At 59.2% G+C, this 16,610-nt stretch overlaps 1 protein-coding gene across 4 annotated transcripts in view; it reads right to left on the bottom strand.

Annotated features, from left to right (window-relative positions):
* RAP1GAP2 (RAP1 GTPase activating protein 2) overlaps positions 1–16,610 on the bottom strand; it is a 149,668-nt gene that overhangs the window by 12,952 nt on the left and 120,106 nt on the right. For all 4 annotated transcript variants that reach the window (XR_013815056.1, XR_013815057.1, XM_079797866.1 and 1 more), the window contains 5 exons: positions 13,509–13,580; positions 12,943–13,029; positions 11,373–11,507; positions 3,116–3,253; positions 1,555–1,673 (listed from right to left, as the gene is read on the bottom strand). Coding sequence is in view for 2 of the 4 variants with exons in the window: in XM_079797866.1 (XP_079653992.1) it covers positions 1,555–1,673; positions 3,116–3,253; positions 11,373–11,507; positions 12,943–13,029; positions 13,509–13,580 (551 nt within the window). In the remaining 2 variants the exon portion in view is untranslated. The remainder of the gene's footprint in view (positions 1–1,554; positions 1,674–3,115; positions 3,254–11,372; positions 11,508–12,942; positions 13,030–13,508; positions 13,581–16,610) is intronic.

Raw genomic sequence — 16,610 nt, 5'->3', positions numbered from 1 at the left:
CGGGGGACATGGGGGACGAAGCACTGAATGAGTGACGGGGGACATGGGGGACGAAGCACTGAATGAGTGACGGGGGACATGGGGAACGAAGCACTGAATGAGTGACGGGGACATGGGGGGTGAAGCACTGAATGAGTGACGGGGGACATGGGGGACGAAGCACTGAATGAGTGACGGGGACATGGGGGGTGAAGCACTGAATGAGTGACGGGGGACATGGGGGACGAAGCACTGAATGAGTGACGGGGGACGAAGCACTGAATGAGTGACGGGGACATAGGGGACGAAGCACTGAATGAGTGACGGGGACATAGGGGACGAAGCACTGAATGAGTGACGGGGGACGTGAGGGACGAAGCACTGAATGAGTGACGGGGACATAGGGGACGAAGCACTGAATGAGTGACGGGGGACGTGGGGGACGAAGCACTGAATGAGTGACGGGGACATAGGGGGTGAAGCACTGAATGAGTGACGGGGACGTGGGGGACGAAGCACTGAATGAGTGACGGGGACATAGGGGACGAAGCACTGAATGAGTGACGGGGACATAGGGGGTGAAGCACTGAATGAGTGACGGGGACATAGGGGACGAAGCACTGAATGAGTGACGGGGGACATGGGGGACGAAGCACTGAATGAGTGACGGGGACATAGGGGACGAAGCACTGAATGAGTGACGGGGGACATGGGGGACGAAGCACTGAATGAGTGACGGGGACATAGGGGACGAAGCACTGAATGAGTGACGGGGACATAGGGGACGAAGCACTGAATGAGTGACGGGGACATAGGGGACGAAGCACTGAATGAGTGACGGGGGACATGGGGGACGAAGCACTGAATGAGTGACGGGGGACGTGGGGGACGAAGCACTGAATGAGTGACGGGGGACGTGGGGGACGAAGCACTGAATGAGTGACGGGGACATGGGGGACGAAGCACTGAATGAGAGACGGGGGACATGGGGGACGAAGCACTGAATGAGTGACGGGGGACATGGGGGACGAAGCACTGAATGAGTGACGGGGGACATGGGAGACGAAGCACTGAATGAGTGACGGGGGACATGGGGGACGAAGCACTGAATGAGTGACGGGGGACATGGGGGACGAAGCACTGAATGAGTGACGGGGGACATGGGGGACGAAGCACTGAATGAGTGACGGGGGACGTGGGGGACGAAGCACTGAATGAGTGACGGGGACATGGGGGACGAAGCACTGAATGAGTGACGGGGACATGGGGGACGAAGCACTGAATGAGTGACGGGGGACGTGGGGGACGAAGCACTGAATGAGTGACGGGGACATGGGGGACGAAGCACTGAATGAGAGACGGGGACATGGGGGACGAAGCACTGAATGAGTGACGGGGACATAGGGGACGAAGCACTGAATGAGTGACAGTGGACGTGGGGGACGAAGCACTGAATGAGTGACGGGGGACGTGGGCGCCTGACGTGGGACCAGGGTTAGAAGGAAGCCATCGCTTGAAGCTGAAGCTGCGGCAGCCCTCCGGAGGGAGCCCACCCACGCCCCGCTGGACACTCACCACCGTGTCCGGCTGTCCCCTTGGCCTTCAGAGCCCGTGTGCAGCCGGGGGAAGAGCCCCGACCGCCGCTTGATGGGGCTCCGGGACTGGTTCTTCGCAGTTGCCGCCGCCACCGGAGGCTGCCAATGCGACCACCAAAATGAGCGCTCACTCCCCAAACCAGGTCTCCTTCCCTTCACCCCCTTCCTGGTCTACAGAGAGCATGTGCACCACCTCCCACCCCCACAACTGGTCTGGAGAGACCCCCAGAAACACGACAGGTAATCCGCTAGAACAGAATTCTCGGAGGAACCTGGGGTCAGGGCCACCCTAAGGAGAACCCCAGGTACTGAGAGCACAGGATGACTGAGGGGGTCACAGACTGGGAACCACAAGCTGAGAGAGTCCTGGGAGTGCCCTGGTCCAACTGCTCGCTTTGCCGAGGAGGACGTGGAGGATGGAGGGGCGAGGGAATTGGGTCAGGGTCACGTAGCAAATCCCCGGCAGGACCAGCATGCGGTCCACACGCACCCACAGGCAGAGGGGGCTGCCAGGCATGTGGCTCTGCTTCTGCCCCGTGCGGGGGTCGATGGACGGAGGAGGGTGGCAGAATGACAAGGGGGGATGGGAGCCCCCTGGGCCTCTAAGCCGGGCAGGCCCCAAAGTTTGCCATTCGCCCGCGGTGCAATATGGGCAAGTGGAAGAATTCTCTGGGCCTCAGTCACCCACAGATTGGAGGTAACTGCCCTGCCCTGCTCCCTTCACAGACCCTCTGGGAGGAACAAGGTAACAGCTATGAAAACACTGTTTGGTAAATCAAAGGCATTATACACGTCGTTTACAATACCAGTTGTCAGTGTCGTGGTGGGTATGTTCTGCTATTACAAAAAGAACAAGAAAACCCCAATGTGCACAAATTCAAAGCCACTTTGCTTTATAAAAGGAGGGACTCTGGTCCCCTCACCTGGCCAGCTCCTGGGGCAAGCTGACCAGACCCAAACCCCCGGACCGGCCGGGCTCTCTTTTCTTAGAACTGTACACACAGTGATTAAGAGCAGAGACTTGGGATCTGGGCAACCTACACGCAAATCCCAGTTCTTCGGCTTAGCTGGGTGACCTCCAGCAAGTTACCTAACCCCTCGGGGCCTCCCCTTCCGCCATGTGCAATGGAGAGCACTCAGCACCTCCCTCAGACAGCTGTCACAGGGACCCAGGAGTTACTTCGCTCAGTGCCTGGGGCAGAGCAGGCAGGGGGCAGCTACGTGTCATTAGTAATAACGAAGGCAGGGCCCTCTCACGGTCCCAGGGCCCAGGACCACTGCGCAGGGCTGGTCCTGAGGAGGCCCAGGTGTCAAGGAAACTCAGAGAGCAGGACAACAGGCGGGCTCCGGTCTGGGCCAGCACCCAGTGCTGCCTGGCTGGGGGCTCTCAATTCAAGCGGGGGGTGGGGGATCGCCCCTAGGCAGCCTCAGTCTCCCTCCCCATCATCCAGCTCGCCCTGCTGATCACCTGGCCCAAACCTGGGTGCACACACCCCTCCCCCCACCAAGGCCTGGGGGACCCAGGGCCTGCAGACACTCACCGAGAAGGTGGTCTTGGTGACCTCCACGCTGTTGTGGGAGATGCCCCCGCTGAGGCTGCCGGGGAGGCCCCCGGCGTGCGGCTTCTTCTGGCTGGTCACCATGGTCTCCATGGAGTGGCTGCGCACGCGGATGGCCCTCTGTGGGGACAGCAGGCGAGGGGGGCCTGAGAGTTGGAGCCAGGCCTCTCCAGATGACCCCGCTGCCTCAGTGGGATCTGCAGACACACCCCAGGCTCTTCTCCCTCCCCCTCCCCCTCCCTCTCCCCCTCTCCCTCCCTCTCCCTCTCTCGGAGGCCCACATGCTAATCACTACAGTCTGCAGAGGGCTTTCACAGGCTCTGGGCACGTGGCGCTCTGCAGGCAGAGGCGAGGGAGGACACTGGACAGAGGAGTCTGAGGGGTCAGAGCCCCAGATGCCCTGTTAGGTGGACAAAGGTTGTTACAGGGAAGGAAAGTGAGGCTTGGAGGGCTTCCCAAGCCTGAGCTTCCTCATCTGCAAATCAGGAATGACACGGTCCAAGCAGCAGAAAACTAAGCGTCCTCCTATATTTAAACACTGGGTATCCCTTCTGCTGTCACCCCAAAGTGTGCCTGGTACAACCTGGTATATGTTTGCAGTTGGTGCACTGTGGCCAGAGCACTCCCGAGTCCGTACACTGAGCCACACCACACTCGCAGCGGCTAACGATGAGCCCGCAGCTGGTGCCGCCGCCGACACAGGACATGCACTCTCAGACTCCAGGCTGGAGGCCTCAGAGGGCCCGGAGCTGCTCAGGCCGCGTGGAGCCCTGTGCCCACTTAGGGCCACCAAAGAACGAAGGGCCCATCTGTACACAGCGCAGTGCCCAGGAGGGGACAACCAGGACAGTCACCGGTCCCAGTGCCCGCAAGGACGAGAACAGTTAAAATGCAGATTGCTGCGCCCACGGCAGGGAGAGCGCTGGGAGGTGCCGGCTGCTCTCGGACTGCTCGGCAGGGCTCTGCAGGCCGCCTGCGTTGTTCTGGAGCCTGACCCAAGGTTAGAGTGAGGCAGACAGATCCCACCTGGACCCGAGGGAGGATTTCCTGACACGGGAAGTCCTAGAGGCTTCCACCCACCATGTGGACGATGCTCCCTGGTTCTGAAGGCCTTCAAAGACGACAGGAGTTCTAGGAAGGGAGGTTTCTCTCCAGGATCCCCCACACCCCACATCATTTCCCTTTGACCGGTCATTCAGTCCCTCGATAGTGCGGCCAGGTGGCCACACATATAAAGCTCTTAGCAGAGCACCCGGCACATACTAAGTACCCAGTCAATGTGGCCACTCCTCTTGTTAATAGCAAGCATTTGTCATGTGCTTCCTGTGTGCCCAGCACTGCCAGAAACTGGGAGAATTGCAGGAGGGGAGTCAAAGACGTAGGAGAGATGGCGCCTGCCTCCAAGGAGTGTACAGTCAGCAGGGAAACAAGACATCCCTAAACTTAGGGCACTGGAAAAGGCCCAGAGCCACTGTGTTAACCAGCTGTCCAGGCCTCCCGGCCTCAGAGCCACATGCAAAGACTCACGGATGCAGACATTACTAGTGGCTCACATACAAGTGCCATCCCCCCATGTTCCTTGCTGGCAGAGCCACTGTCTGGCCCAACGTCCCCTCTTCCTCCACAGGACAAAGGAGTAAACCATGACCCTCTCAGGCAGTCACGTCATCCATGCCCTTACCAGTGGGACACGAGGGGACGTCCCTGGGGGCTCCGAGGAAAGATCTCCTCAGCGATCCCCAAAAGAGGTGTGATACCTCTGCACCTAGGACCGTGCCGCCGCCGTGGGGCTGTGCGGGGCCAAGCCTCCGGGCGAAGCTGACGAGATGGGGTGGCAGAGGGGCAAGGGGATGGAACCTGCCTGCCACTGACCACGCGGAGCCCCGAGCCACCAGGGCCTTCCGGGTAAGTGAGCTAGTGGATCTTCCTCATTGCGTGAGTCAGCGGAGGCGGGGAGTTCTCGGAACCTGGGCTTCAGAAAACCGATGCAGAAGGACAAAGGTGGGACACTGCCCCCACCCTCGCCTGGTTCACACCCACGCGTGAACCACATGTGTCTGCTTACACGCTCCACGTGTCCACCTACGTGGAACGGCCGCCCTTCCCTCCCTTGAAGCACTGAGTCTACGGAAAGGTCGTCCCAAGAAAGCAGCGGGGATGCTGCTCCCAACCCAAATCGCAGGTCCCCCGGGAGCTCTCCCCAAGGTCGGGAATTCGCCAAGCTCAGGAGTGGCCGAGGACCGCACCCTGCCTGCCTCTCTATCCTGGGGAGGAAGGTGCCTCAGGAAGGAGGGCCATTTGCAAAGATGATGGTCCTGGAGGCGAGCTCCCCTCAAACGAGGCAGGGAGCCCACCAGCCGTGTGTCCCTGATGGCATTCATCTGGCCCGGCCTGTCTGAGCCGAAGACGCCCCCTCGAGGGACATCAACTCTCTCTTTCTAGACCACAGAAGAGCGTCACCTAGCAACATGGATAAACAGCCAGCACCTTCTCTTCATTCCACCACCCAAAGATCAGTCAGACGTGTGCCCGTGGGAAAGCTGAAGGCAGGGAAGGCGTGGCACCCCTCGGAGGTGTCCTTGGATAAACAGAGTTTCCTTAAATGAGTCACGTGCTCCATCAACTCAACCTCATCCCATTCCGTTGGTGCCTCGTGTGTGCTGCCACCACCATCGTCATCAACTGTGACATGTCAATGACTCATTTGTGTTCGGATGCTTTCTCACTGTCTCTCTGCAGAGGAGATCAAAGGAGCCCTGCGTGACGGCAGCTGGTCCACGGAGCGTCACACACGTCATCTTATTGCATCCTCCCAGCTCTGGGACGCAGAGAGGACAGGCACAGAGAAAAGGTCCTGAAACGCAACTGACTGCGAGGTCACACCAAAGGTAAGAGATGGAACCAGGACCAAACCCAGGACCCTGGGCTCCAGACCATAGGGTCCCAAGAACCAGCCCAGCTTGAACATGTAATTCCACTGGCTGATGGACTGAGGGTGATGAGAAACCCAGTGATTTCGGCCTCCCTGACATCAAGGAGGACTCGTCTCCTCGAAGGCCCGTGGCGCTGCTGAGTCAGTGAGGTAAGTCTGAGGACACAGTGGCTGCAGGGATGTGCGGGGCTTGACTCCCGGTGCTCCCCAGCACGGTGTGTGAGCCTCTCTGAGACAGTCTCCTCCCCTGTATAGCGTGGTGCTGGTCCCCACGTGAGCATGACACGCTGGAGGACCAATCCCTGGCGTGACACCTGCTTACTCAAGGTCATCTCTCCTGCCCACTCCTAGGGATGGGAAAAGAGAGGTGATGGTTCCCTTGAAACCCTACAATGATGCTCCATTTGGACAAAATCATACAGTGACATGGTCTAAAGTATGTCACATGTCAATCTGAGGTTGAGCTGGACACACCAGCCTTTTCCAATCGGTCAGGAGAGTCAGGTACAGGGCGAAGAAGAGGACAGAGGGCGGCGATGTGGACAGAGGGAGGCAGGAGAGAAGAGGACAGGCCCGTGAAGCCTTTGCCGGGGCGGCAGGAGGTCTCCGGGGACCACCCGGCCCCTCTCCCACTCAGGCCTTGCACATCCAGGCCACAGTTCATGTCCTCTCCGCTTGCATCTTCCCGGGGACGGGCTGCTCACTGCCTTCGTGGGTGAGCACCCTGGCCTTTGAAAAGATCTTCTGCACACCAAGCTGAAATTGTACCATTTCCAGATGTTGGCGCCATGGACTAGTGTGTTCCATGCTTCACACAACTATCCCTACCTGTCCTCAGATGCTCTCCTCCAAGCTAATCGCCTCTAGTTCTGTCCCCCACCCTGAGTCGCCTCGGTTTCCCAGCCCTCAGCAGACCTTGAGGGGAGTGAGGAAAGAGGGATGGAGTCACTCCCGCATGTCTGCGTGTGTCACACCAGCTGGTGTCACAGAGGGAGCCTGTCTCCTCCGGGCCTACCCCAAACCCCGCTTCTTTACAAATGGCTTTTGTGAGTTGTTTCAATCTAACAAATTCAACTAGGGGGACCCAATGCACAAGGATAACACTAAGGGGAACACATTACCAAGTAAGCAACAGAGGCAGGGCCGGCGGAGAGAAAGATGCTAATTTCTTGCCGGCTGTGACGGCCCCCTAATCGGAAGAATCTGAGGTCCAAAGCAGGGTCTTCTGCCCCTTTGGCAGCACAAATAAAGGAGGAAGGCTGATGGGAGTAGGAAATATCCCTCCATGTCTCCTGTCAGACAGACCAGAGCTCCAATCCGTGAGCTGCCCCAGCCGGCGGGCACTTTGCCGGAGCTACTTGCAGAGTGGCGCTCCGGCCACTAGGGGTCAGAGCAGACCAGTGCATCGGCTGCCAGCCCCTCAGAGGCGGGAGACATTCACCCAACACTCCTGCTCTCGGCTGTCCCAGTTCTGGAGATGGTGGTGACCCCCTCCTCTGGCCCTCAGGGCCCCTTCTGCATGAGGTCATCAGAGGGTGGGGCTACTCAGGGTTTCTCAAAATGTGGCTCCCACGTGCTTTTGATACATCAAGTAGCATCCCTTTGCCTTTCCACTTTGAGGGACCAACAGAAACTTCAACAGCGGGCAGTGGCTGAGCACGGCATTTGAGAACAACAGTTCAGAGATCAATATTTTTCAAATGTGAGTAATACCCAGCTGCTTGGAAAAGAAAACGATTCTGGGTGGAGGAGGAGGAGGGCGATGGGGGAAGGAATGAGGGACATCTGTAACATTGTCAACAATAACTAATATACATGTTTTTAACATAAAACTATTCTTGCAAGACTGTGTCCACAGACCCCCAGCCCCGGGGCGCCCGGCTGCATTGGCCCCTGCCTACTTACTCGTGTCTTTCAATGGTGAGTCTCGCTGCCAAAGTTTAATCTCAAATGGAAATGCATTTTTTATATCATCTGCTACGTAAAAATGCAAAATGTGTACGTGTTTGTAGAACTGGAGGATTCCCGAGAATATCCCCAAGCTCCTCAGGTCTAGGCGTCCATGAACCAACTGTTCCGTTTCTCGTGGGAGAAACACTAAGCGACAGCCAGTGAACGGAAGCCGGGCGTGGAGAGGAGGAGAGCTACTCTAAGTGGTGTGAGGAGCCAGGAGCACAGCCTGGGGCAGCGACCGGTCTGCTTCTAGATGAGGGACAAAGGGTCCCTGGGCTGTAGGGGAGGGGGAGCAGCCACAGAGGCAGGGATGGGTGACTGGGGTCGCTGTGAGCCCTGGGACGTCTGGATTATGTTTCTGTGCACCTGTGGGACGAGAACTGTGACAGCGAGGAGACAGCAGGAGCTTCTCCTCCCGGAATCGCTTCATGCACCACTTTTACAAGGACTTCGTGGCGGTCCAGACAGAACGCCAAGAGCAGGGGTTCTCAAACTTTTTAAACAGGGGGCCAGTTCACTGTCCCTCAGACCGTTGGAGGGCCGGACTATAGTTTAAAAAAAACTATGAACAAATTCCTATGCACACTGCACATATCTTATTTTGAAGTAAAAAAACAAAACGGCAAAAACACCCGCATGTGGCCCGCGGGCCGTAGTATGAGGACGCCTGGCCAAGAGGAATGCCAATAATTCTGACGCCACTGCACCGTCCAAGGTGCCTGGGAAGAAACAGGGAAACGGAAGACGGTTTCCTGAGCTGGGGCAGACCACAGCCTGGGACACCCACCGAAGGCCGTGATGGAACGCACGGGCAAAGAGCTCGTGTCCCGACATGAGGAGGAAACAGCTACTCACATCCCGCAGAGCCCGGAAGGTGTGCTCTGCGCGACTGCCGTGACGGCCCCTCCCTCACCTCACAGTGCCCCTCGGACACGGGCATGGAAGCCGAAGGTAGCAGGGACTGTCCGCAGCCCACAGGTGGAAGGAGTGAGGGTTGAAGAGAAAGCTTCCCTGGATTACTGGATCAGAGACAAGGAATGGGCAAGGCCTGAAGATCTCCCTCTCTGGGAAACCCCGTAGGCAAGCCGCTGGAGTCGGCCCAGAGGCAGGGGACTGGGAAATGGCCTCGGGTCACTGTCCTTTAGATCCGCAACCTGAGGTCGCTGCCGGGCCGTTTAGTCCGCTGGGCACGGTGGGCACGGTGCCCACGGCCTGCAGGAGTTCCCAGGTTATAGAAATATTTGAAAACTGAAAAAAAACTATAGTTAACTCCAAAAGGCAGAGAGAAACCTGCAAAACGGAAAGCAACAAATCACTAGGTGTCTGCAGTCAGCGACAGCTCGAGTCATGTACAAATTACATCGGCTATGGAGCCGGGAGCATCTGACAAGCTTGCCAGGATGTGGGCGGGGCCCGCAGAGGTGTTCCTAGTTACCTGGTCTCCCATTCACCCCTCCCTCTGCCCGGCTAGCTGCCCCGGCTCCCTCTCCTCCCCCGCTCCTCTCCTCCCCCACCCCCCTTTCCTCTGGGTCTCAATTCCTCCTGTTTCACCCTGGCCGCCACTGTCCATCAGGGCTGAGACAGATGTCCCAGGAATCTCCCACCAGCCCGGACACGCAGTCGGCTCCTGCCCGCGCCCGCGTGAGGAATCTCGGCAGCTGGCCCTTGGGGCCAGCAGGCCCTGCCCTGCGCTCTGTGCCGCTGCCTGGCAGGGGGGCAGACCCCAGGCTTGCCCGGGCCGGGCTAGTGGGTGGAATCTTAATTGAGTTGGGACCCAGCGGCGGTGTCATGTGGCACTTGGGAACACACGCTTCAGAATCTGCCAGACACAGCTTCGACTCCCGAACCTGTTGGGTGGTGACTTGGGACAAATGATTCTGTTTCTTCGGGTCTCCGTTTCCTCACGTGCAAAATGACACTCCTAATTATTGAAACTGGGTATCAGTGATTCTACCCCTAACCCCAGCCCTGCACAGGGCACAGGGAGCAGCGTGAGAGCTTAGAGGGATGGCGGGTGTTAAGCTTTCACTGTACAGGGCACACGTTCACCGGGCATTGACTGTATTCCGGGCCATGCGACCTCTTCGGACTATTTCCATGAATTCTCCCAACAACGCCAAGACGCAGGTCCCGTCGATCATCCCTGTGCTGTTAATGTAGCTCAGAGACTTGAAAGACTGTGCCCAGGATCACACGGCTGGGATTCTAACACAGGCAGGCCCAACCCCAACCCCACGCACGGTCCCCAAAACGGTAGCTTTATAAATCATCCTGCCGCGGGCAATCAGCAGAACATTGATTAAGAACCAGAAAACCCGGTTTGAAACAAGGCTTTACCTCTGAGCGGGTGTAAGGTTTTTTTGTGGGGGGTTTTTTTAATATGTTTTTATTGATTTCAGAGAGGAAGAGAGAGGGAGAGAGAGATAGAAACATCCATGGTAAGAGAGGATCATCGATAGGCTGCCTCCTGCACGCCCCCTACTGGGGATCGAGCCCGCAAACTGGGCATGTGCCCTCCTGACCAGGAATCGAACCTTGACCTCCTGGTTCGTGGGTCAACACTCAACCACTGAGCCACGCCGGCCGGGCAGTGGGTGTAAGGTTCCGAGCAGCCCTGTGGCCTCCCATCCTGTCCCCTTGTGTGGGAGTGGAAGTAACAAGGCCCGTGCTAAGCGGAAAGGGTACAGCCAGGCTCAGATCAGATGCCGGATGTAAGTGCTGTGCGGACCAGCACGCACTTGGCAAGCACATGACAATGAGTCTTCTTTATGCCCGGCCAGCAAAGCGGCTGTCCCAACTCCACTTGAATACTCCCATGGACAGGGAGCTCACTACTTATTTTAGCAGCTCATTCTGGTTAGAAAGTTCTTCCCTTTGCAAAGTCCACAGGGACTTGCCTCTAACGCCATCACACTGGCCCTGGCCAGGTCCTCGGGTTCCCTGGCAGCTGGAGAAATCCTTGCGGAACCCCACACCAGCTGCTGAAGACAGCGAAGACCTGTGTCCCTGCTCCCGCCATTCTGCCCCGGGCGCCCTGACCACAGAAGGAGGCAGGTGGGAGCAGGAGTGTCCTTGGTTTGCACTGGCTCCTCTCCTGCTAACTCTTCCCCCGGCCCCACTTGTCAGACTCCAGGCCAGGAGGAGAGGACCCAGGTCAAGACTGTTGGCTGCTCCAACCACTCACACTTCCTGATGCCCCTGTCCTCTGCCAACCCCTGCAGTGCCCCTGCTGGTCCTGCCACGTCTGGCTGGCCCTGGGCTCTGGGGTCAGGATCACGTGGATCTTGGACCTCTTCCCTCGTTTGTCCCGACCCTCCCGGCCACAGCAACCGGCAGCCGCCCTTGTGCCCGTACCTTGAAGGACTCCAGGAACCCCCCGTGGCCCCCGTTCTCAAACTTGTCCTCTTCCGGGCCGAGTCCCAGCATGGCCTGTGTGTGGGCATGGAGCTCATCGTGAAGGTTGTCCAAGAGGGCGGCCCGCGTCCGGTCCTGGGAGGGAGGAGGGTGGAGATTGTGGAGCGGGCACTGAGAGCAGAGGGGGCTCCAGATGCCTGGCTGAGGGCTGCTCTTCAGGCCAAGTGCATCTTGGTGACGGTGTGGACCTCAAGCCAGGCTGGGCTCCACGCTCACAAATGTCGCAACTGACACTACAGCTCCATGCCCAGCCCTCTGCTCTCTTCCCTCTGCCCCTTCTCGCTGGGCCGCCCCACCCCGCCCCACCCTCCCAGCTCTACCTGACTCCTGGCCCGGCCCAGATCTCTACCCCAAGCCCCACATCCATATACCACTGCCCACTGCTCCTCTCCATCCAGATGTTCCTCCAGAGCCATCCATACAACCTCCAGGGGGCGCCATGCACCCAGACCGGGGCTGGCCCTTTCAGTAACCCAGCCTGCGCAGGCACCTCCAGATCTGCAATCCCTGGCCCAGCTACCTCCCAGTGGTCCCCTGTCAGCAACGAGTCCAGCTGAAGGCCTAAGAGCCACCCCACCAATCCACTTCCCCCCACCCTGAATACAGAAGTCCATCGCGTCTTCCCCAAATCCTTCCCTCCTGTGCCTGGGGTAAGCAAGTTGCCATCGTCTCTCTTGAACTCCTCTCATAGCTTCTAACTGGCCACCCTTCCCGCCCTCCTCCCTTTCAATCTACCCTCCCCACCACTGTCAGAATGATCATCTAATATGCAAAGCAAACACCACTCTCCCGCCTAAGTCCTTTAATAGGGCCCATCCCCTCTAGCTCAAATCCCTTCTTGATATGACCCAACCTACATCTCCAGCTGAGTCCCCACCATCCCATGCCCCACATGAGTCCTTCCCTCAGGCCACATCAAACCCTCAGGAACCCCCTCACCAAGTCATGCTCTGATTCTGCCCTGATTCTCCTTTGCTCATGCTGTTCCCATGCCTGGAATAGCCCTCCCCACTCTTTCCTCCTGGCAAACGGCTCATCAGATACCCAGATTCAGCAGCTGAAGGGCCACCTCCTCCAGGAAGCCTTCCCTGAATACTCCCTAGACCCCCATAGGCAGAGGCAGTCACTATCCTAAGTCACAGCCCCCATGCTGGCCTCCATCAGGGCTCAGGGCTGGCAAACTGTATCATACCTCTAGTAATGGCCCCTCCCACCAGCCTGTGAACTCTAAATGGGCAGAAACTGAGTCGCATTTAGGCCCATGTCCCAGGAAACAGAACGGATCCTGGCACACAGTAGGTGCTCAAGAAACAATTGGTAAATGGCTGACTAGACCTGAAATTTGGACTTAGTTTCCACAAGAAGAGTTACCATATCAACACAGGACTGACGACTTCGAGGGGCAAAGACGACGCTCTCCCCCCTTGAACAGCCCCCAGGAACAGACCCCGGCAGAGTCTGGCTCACTAACAGGAGGGCAGAAGGAAGACCTCAGAAACCTCGTTCTCACCTCCAGCTTCGCGAACTTGTCCGACTTGCAGCAGGCGTTCTCTGCGTTGGTGAGCTTGGTGAGTAGAAACTCCCTGAACTCGGGGCCCTGGAAGACAAGACGCTCTGGGACTCTCCCAGCCTCGCCACGGGCAGGCAGAACGGGGGGTCTAGGGGCACCCCTGAAAAAGTCCCTTCAGACACTGGATCGCATCTAGCCCAGGCCAAGCCCAGCTGCTACGATGCCAACATGGGAACCAGCTCCCCGGGTCCTGGGAAACCAACCCTCCACACCACAGTGGCATTCCCGTGCCTGGAGGCGACTTCTGCCCCCTGCTCCTGGTAAAAAAAAAACACAAAAAAACGCTTCTTTCAGCCGAAATTCAAACACCCTGAACGAGACCCTGTGCTAGGCCAGGCTGGCAGCAGGAGCAGAGATGGGGGAGACCCCAAGTAAAGGCACCCAACCATGCCGAATAAAGGCCCGGCTAATGTCCCCGCCCAGGTCCCGCCCCACTGCCACCCCTGCCGTTCAGGCATGGGAACCTGGAGCTTGGATATGAGAGGGGCAGGAGGAGAGTGTCCTACCTTCTGGAAAACAGGGGGGCTGGGCAGAGGTGGGCCAAAGGCAGGCACGTCTTCCCGCGCGGTGACTGAGACCTGCAACAGAGCCTCGGTGTGGGCCAGGCGGGAAGAGATCCACGTGCCGTGCCCGGGCCCCGGGGCAGCCCTTCCCACGGCAGATCTCGCCCCTCCTCCCCTTGCCCTGGGAGCCATGGCCAGCGTGGCAGAGTTCCTAGGAGAGGGCTGGATGGCATGGAACTATCTACATGCTCCTCTGCACCACTGGAGGCCAGACGTGAGCCTGGCAAGATGAGTGGACAGAGCCTGGGACCCGAACTCTAACGCAGTGCAAGCGCTCAGGACGCCTCGCCTCCTGACCGCACTGACTGGGATGTTCAGCCCACGGGAGAGGCACGGGGAGAATTCTTAGCCCTTTCACTGATGAGGAAACAGATGCCCGGAGACACGAGAGACCCTCCCCCAAAGGCCCACAGGTGATTCGCCACCGAGGGGAACAGAGAATCCAGACCCTGCTCTGGGGTTCTTCCCACAACACTGGCTCCCAGCCTGCCCACACTTCAAGTGCTTAAGCAAGAAATACCAATTGCACGGGCTCCACCCCACGCCTGCAGCAGCAGCACCGAGGCGAGCCAGGGATCTGCAGCTGTGAGCTCCTGAGAGCCCCTGTGCGGTGGGCGGGTGAGCGTCTGGAAGCCTTGAGCCCCGCACAGGGTCAGGCAGTCAGGGTGAGGCCTGAACCAACAGCGCGGGGCCCGGGCTGGGAAGTGGGGGTGGAGGACATCAAGGTGTGCTGCGTGCTGCAGAGGGGGTACCAGGCTCTGGGTGCGTGTGTACCTCTGGCCAGCCTGGCGAGGCATGCGTTAATGGAGTGAGAGCCCCAAGATGTTCGGTGTGGGGTCCCCCAGGCCTGGCACAGGCCCCACACCTCCATCTCCCCTCTGCACGGAGGTGCCCTGGTTTCACCCGTTCTCGGCCCACGAGGCTGCAGGCCTCTCTGGAGATCTGCCCTCTCCCCTCCCCAGGCGGGCGGCTCTGACGTGAGCGCGGCCCTGGCCCACCGCCAGCTGCTGGCCGGTGAAGTAGGGCAGATGCTGAGAGTCGGCCAGACAGGGTGAGCAGGCAGCTCAGAGCCCGGCCAAGGAAAGGCCCGGCCAGGGTCTGCAGGGGAAGGGAGTGGGGAGGGCTGGTCAGTATCAAGTTCAAAGCTGTCTGCAGGGCCCACATGGCAGCGACCACAGTGAGGAACCGGGGTAAGGGCTGCTGACGTGACTTCTGGCTGGTTCCAGCTGCCAAACACAGTTCCCCACCACCACCCACCAGGCGCCATGGCACAAGTCAAGAATGCCACCCACAGAGCCAGAACCTGGGGAGGGGGTGGTGGGAAGGCTCCTGACAGGCTGCCGGCTGGGGCAAGGCCGGAGGCCAGGCCTAGCCCTTCCTCTTCCCACCTGGACACCCCCTCTCAGGCGTGCAGCAGCGTGAGCTGTGCTGACTGGGCAAATGGCTTCACGGGTGTTCTGAAATCCACCAAGTGTGCAGAGAGACAAGTCCACCGCAGCAGCCGCGTCAGAAAGGAGGGGACAGGACCCTTCCCGTGCGGCCATTCCTCTCCATCCCCACGGTGCTCCCTCTCCTGACCCCTTTCCAGCAGAGCGCGGGCCTTTGTTGTTCCCGCCTCTTGGGGACGGTTGGGTTGCTGGGCTGAAAGCAGAAGCCCCACCTTCCTGTTTTCTCAGTTCCGTGCAGGCCGCCCAGCAGGGGCCCAGCAGGGCTCAGAGGCGGCCGGTTACTCAGGGGAAGAGACTCTTTGAGGCTGGAAAGCGGACGGAGGCCAGGGGCCTGTGAGGAACGAGGATGCGCCAGGAGGTGGGAACCTCGCAGGCTCGCGCCCACGTGGGGCCGGAAACCTCAGAGAACCCCCAGGTCGCTGGAGGGATGGACGGCAGGGAGGGGAAGGGGGCACACCCAGACCCCTCTCCAAGGATCGGCGTCACGTAAGACTCCTGAGGCCTGTGCAGGCCTTCGGGGGCCTGGCACAGGGTGGCTCAGGCGGGAAGAGGAGGGAGGGAGTCCTGATGATGGCTCGGCTGGGATTCCCTTCCAACCTGGCAGGATGGGGTCCAAATTTGTGTCTGAAGAACAACCCCATGTGACATTTCACGCGCACCCGGGTTTGGGAGCCAAGTTCGCGCCTGCTCCGACGGCTCAGTGTCGACGACCACAGGCCGACCTGGACATGGCGCCTCCACCGTTTCCCTACGAAATGCACCTAGTAAAGGGCACCTGAGGTGCTGCAGAGTTCCCCCAGACCACTCCTCATCCATCTCACACACACACCTGTTTCTCAACTTCCCCGCTTCCCCTTCCGACCACATCAGGGCTGGAAGGAACGCTGAGGTTGTCTAGCCCAACCTCCTCATCTCACACAGACAGAATCAGAGGCCCAGAGGGAGCGGGGACTGGCCAAGGTCACAGGCAGAGGACCAGAACCCCAGGCTCCGAGACTCTAGGCCTCAGCCCTTCCCTGCACGTTCCCACCCCACCCTCCCCTCCTTTCCTCTTGTTTGTCCTCCCCCGTGGGGGCTCCCCCAGGCGCTGCTGAGCCCCAGGGAAACCTCACTCACCCTGCTTTTCCATCGCCCCTAAGCCTGCAAGCGTCAGCTAAGGTCTCGTTCCACCCTGGACCGCCTAAGGGACCTGACCAGCTCCTCCTCAGTCTGCTCATCACCGGGGGTTCACGGAGGTTTGGGGAGCACCTTGGAAGGCTGGTCTCCCTCCCTGCCCCCTGCCTCCCTGGCCCCATTCACAGATCGTGCCCTCCAACCTCCGCGCTCTCCTGACAGGGGGAGCACAGGGCCCCACATCCCGGGCCAGCCCGGCTCTTCCTGTGTGCCCTGCTTCCCGGCTTCTCGCCACCGCTCTCAGGAAAGCGCTTCTACCTGGACCGCCGACTGTGGCGGGGAAGACTGGGTAAAGACTTCTAGCATCAAAGCTGGAGGTGGGGTGCCGATTTGGGGGCCTGTGATTTTTCTCTGTATTGTCCCACGCTGCTAAGCTCTTGGGAAAGTGGAGAAGCCAGTTAGCGGAGCTCCACATCCTATCAGA

The sequence above is a fragment of the Cnephaeus nilssonii genome (assembly GCF_951640355.1).
Source record: "Cnephaeus nilssonii genome assembly, chromosome: 19".
In the NCBI taxonomy this organism is placed as follows: domain Eukaryota; kingdom Metazoa; phylum Chordata; class Mammalia; order Chiroptera; family Vespertilionidae; genus Cnephaeus; species Cnephaeus nilssonii.
Note: the sequence above shows the minus strand (reverse complement) of the source record. Positions and strands in the feature narration are given on the sequence as shown.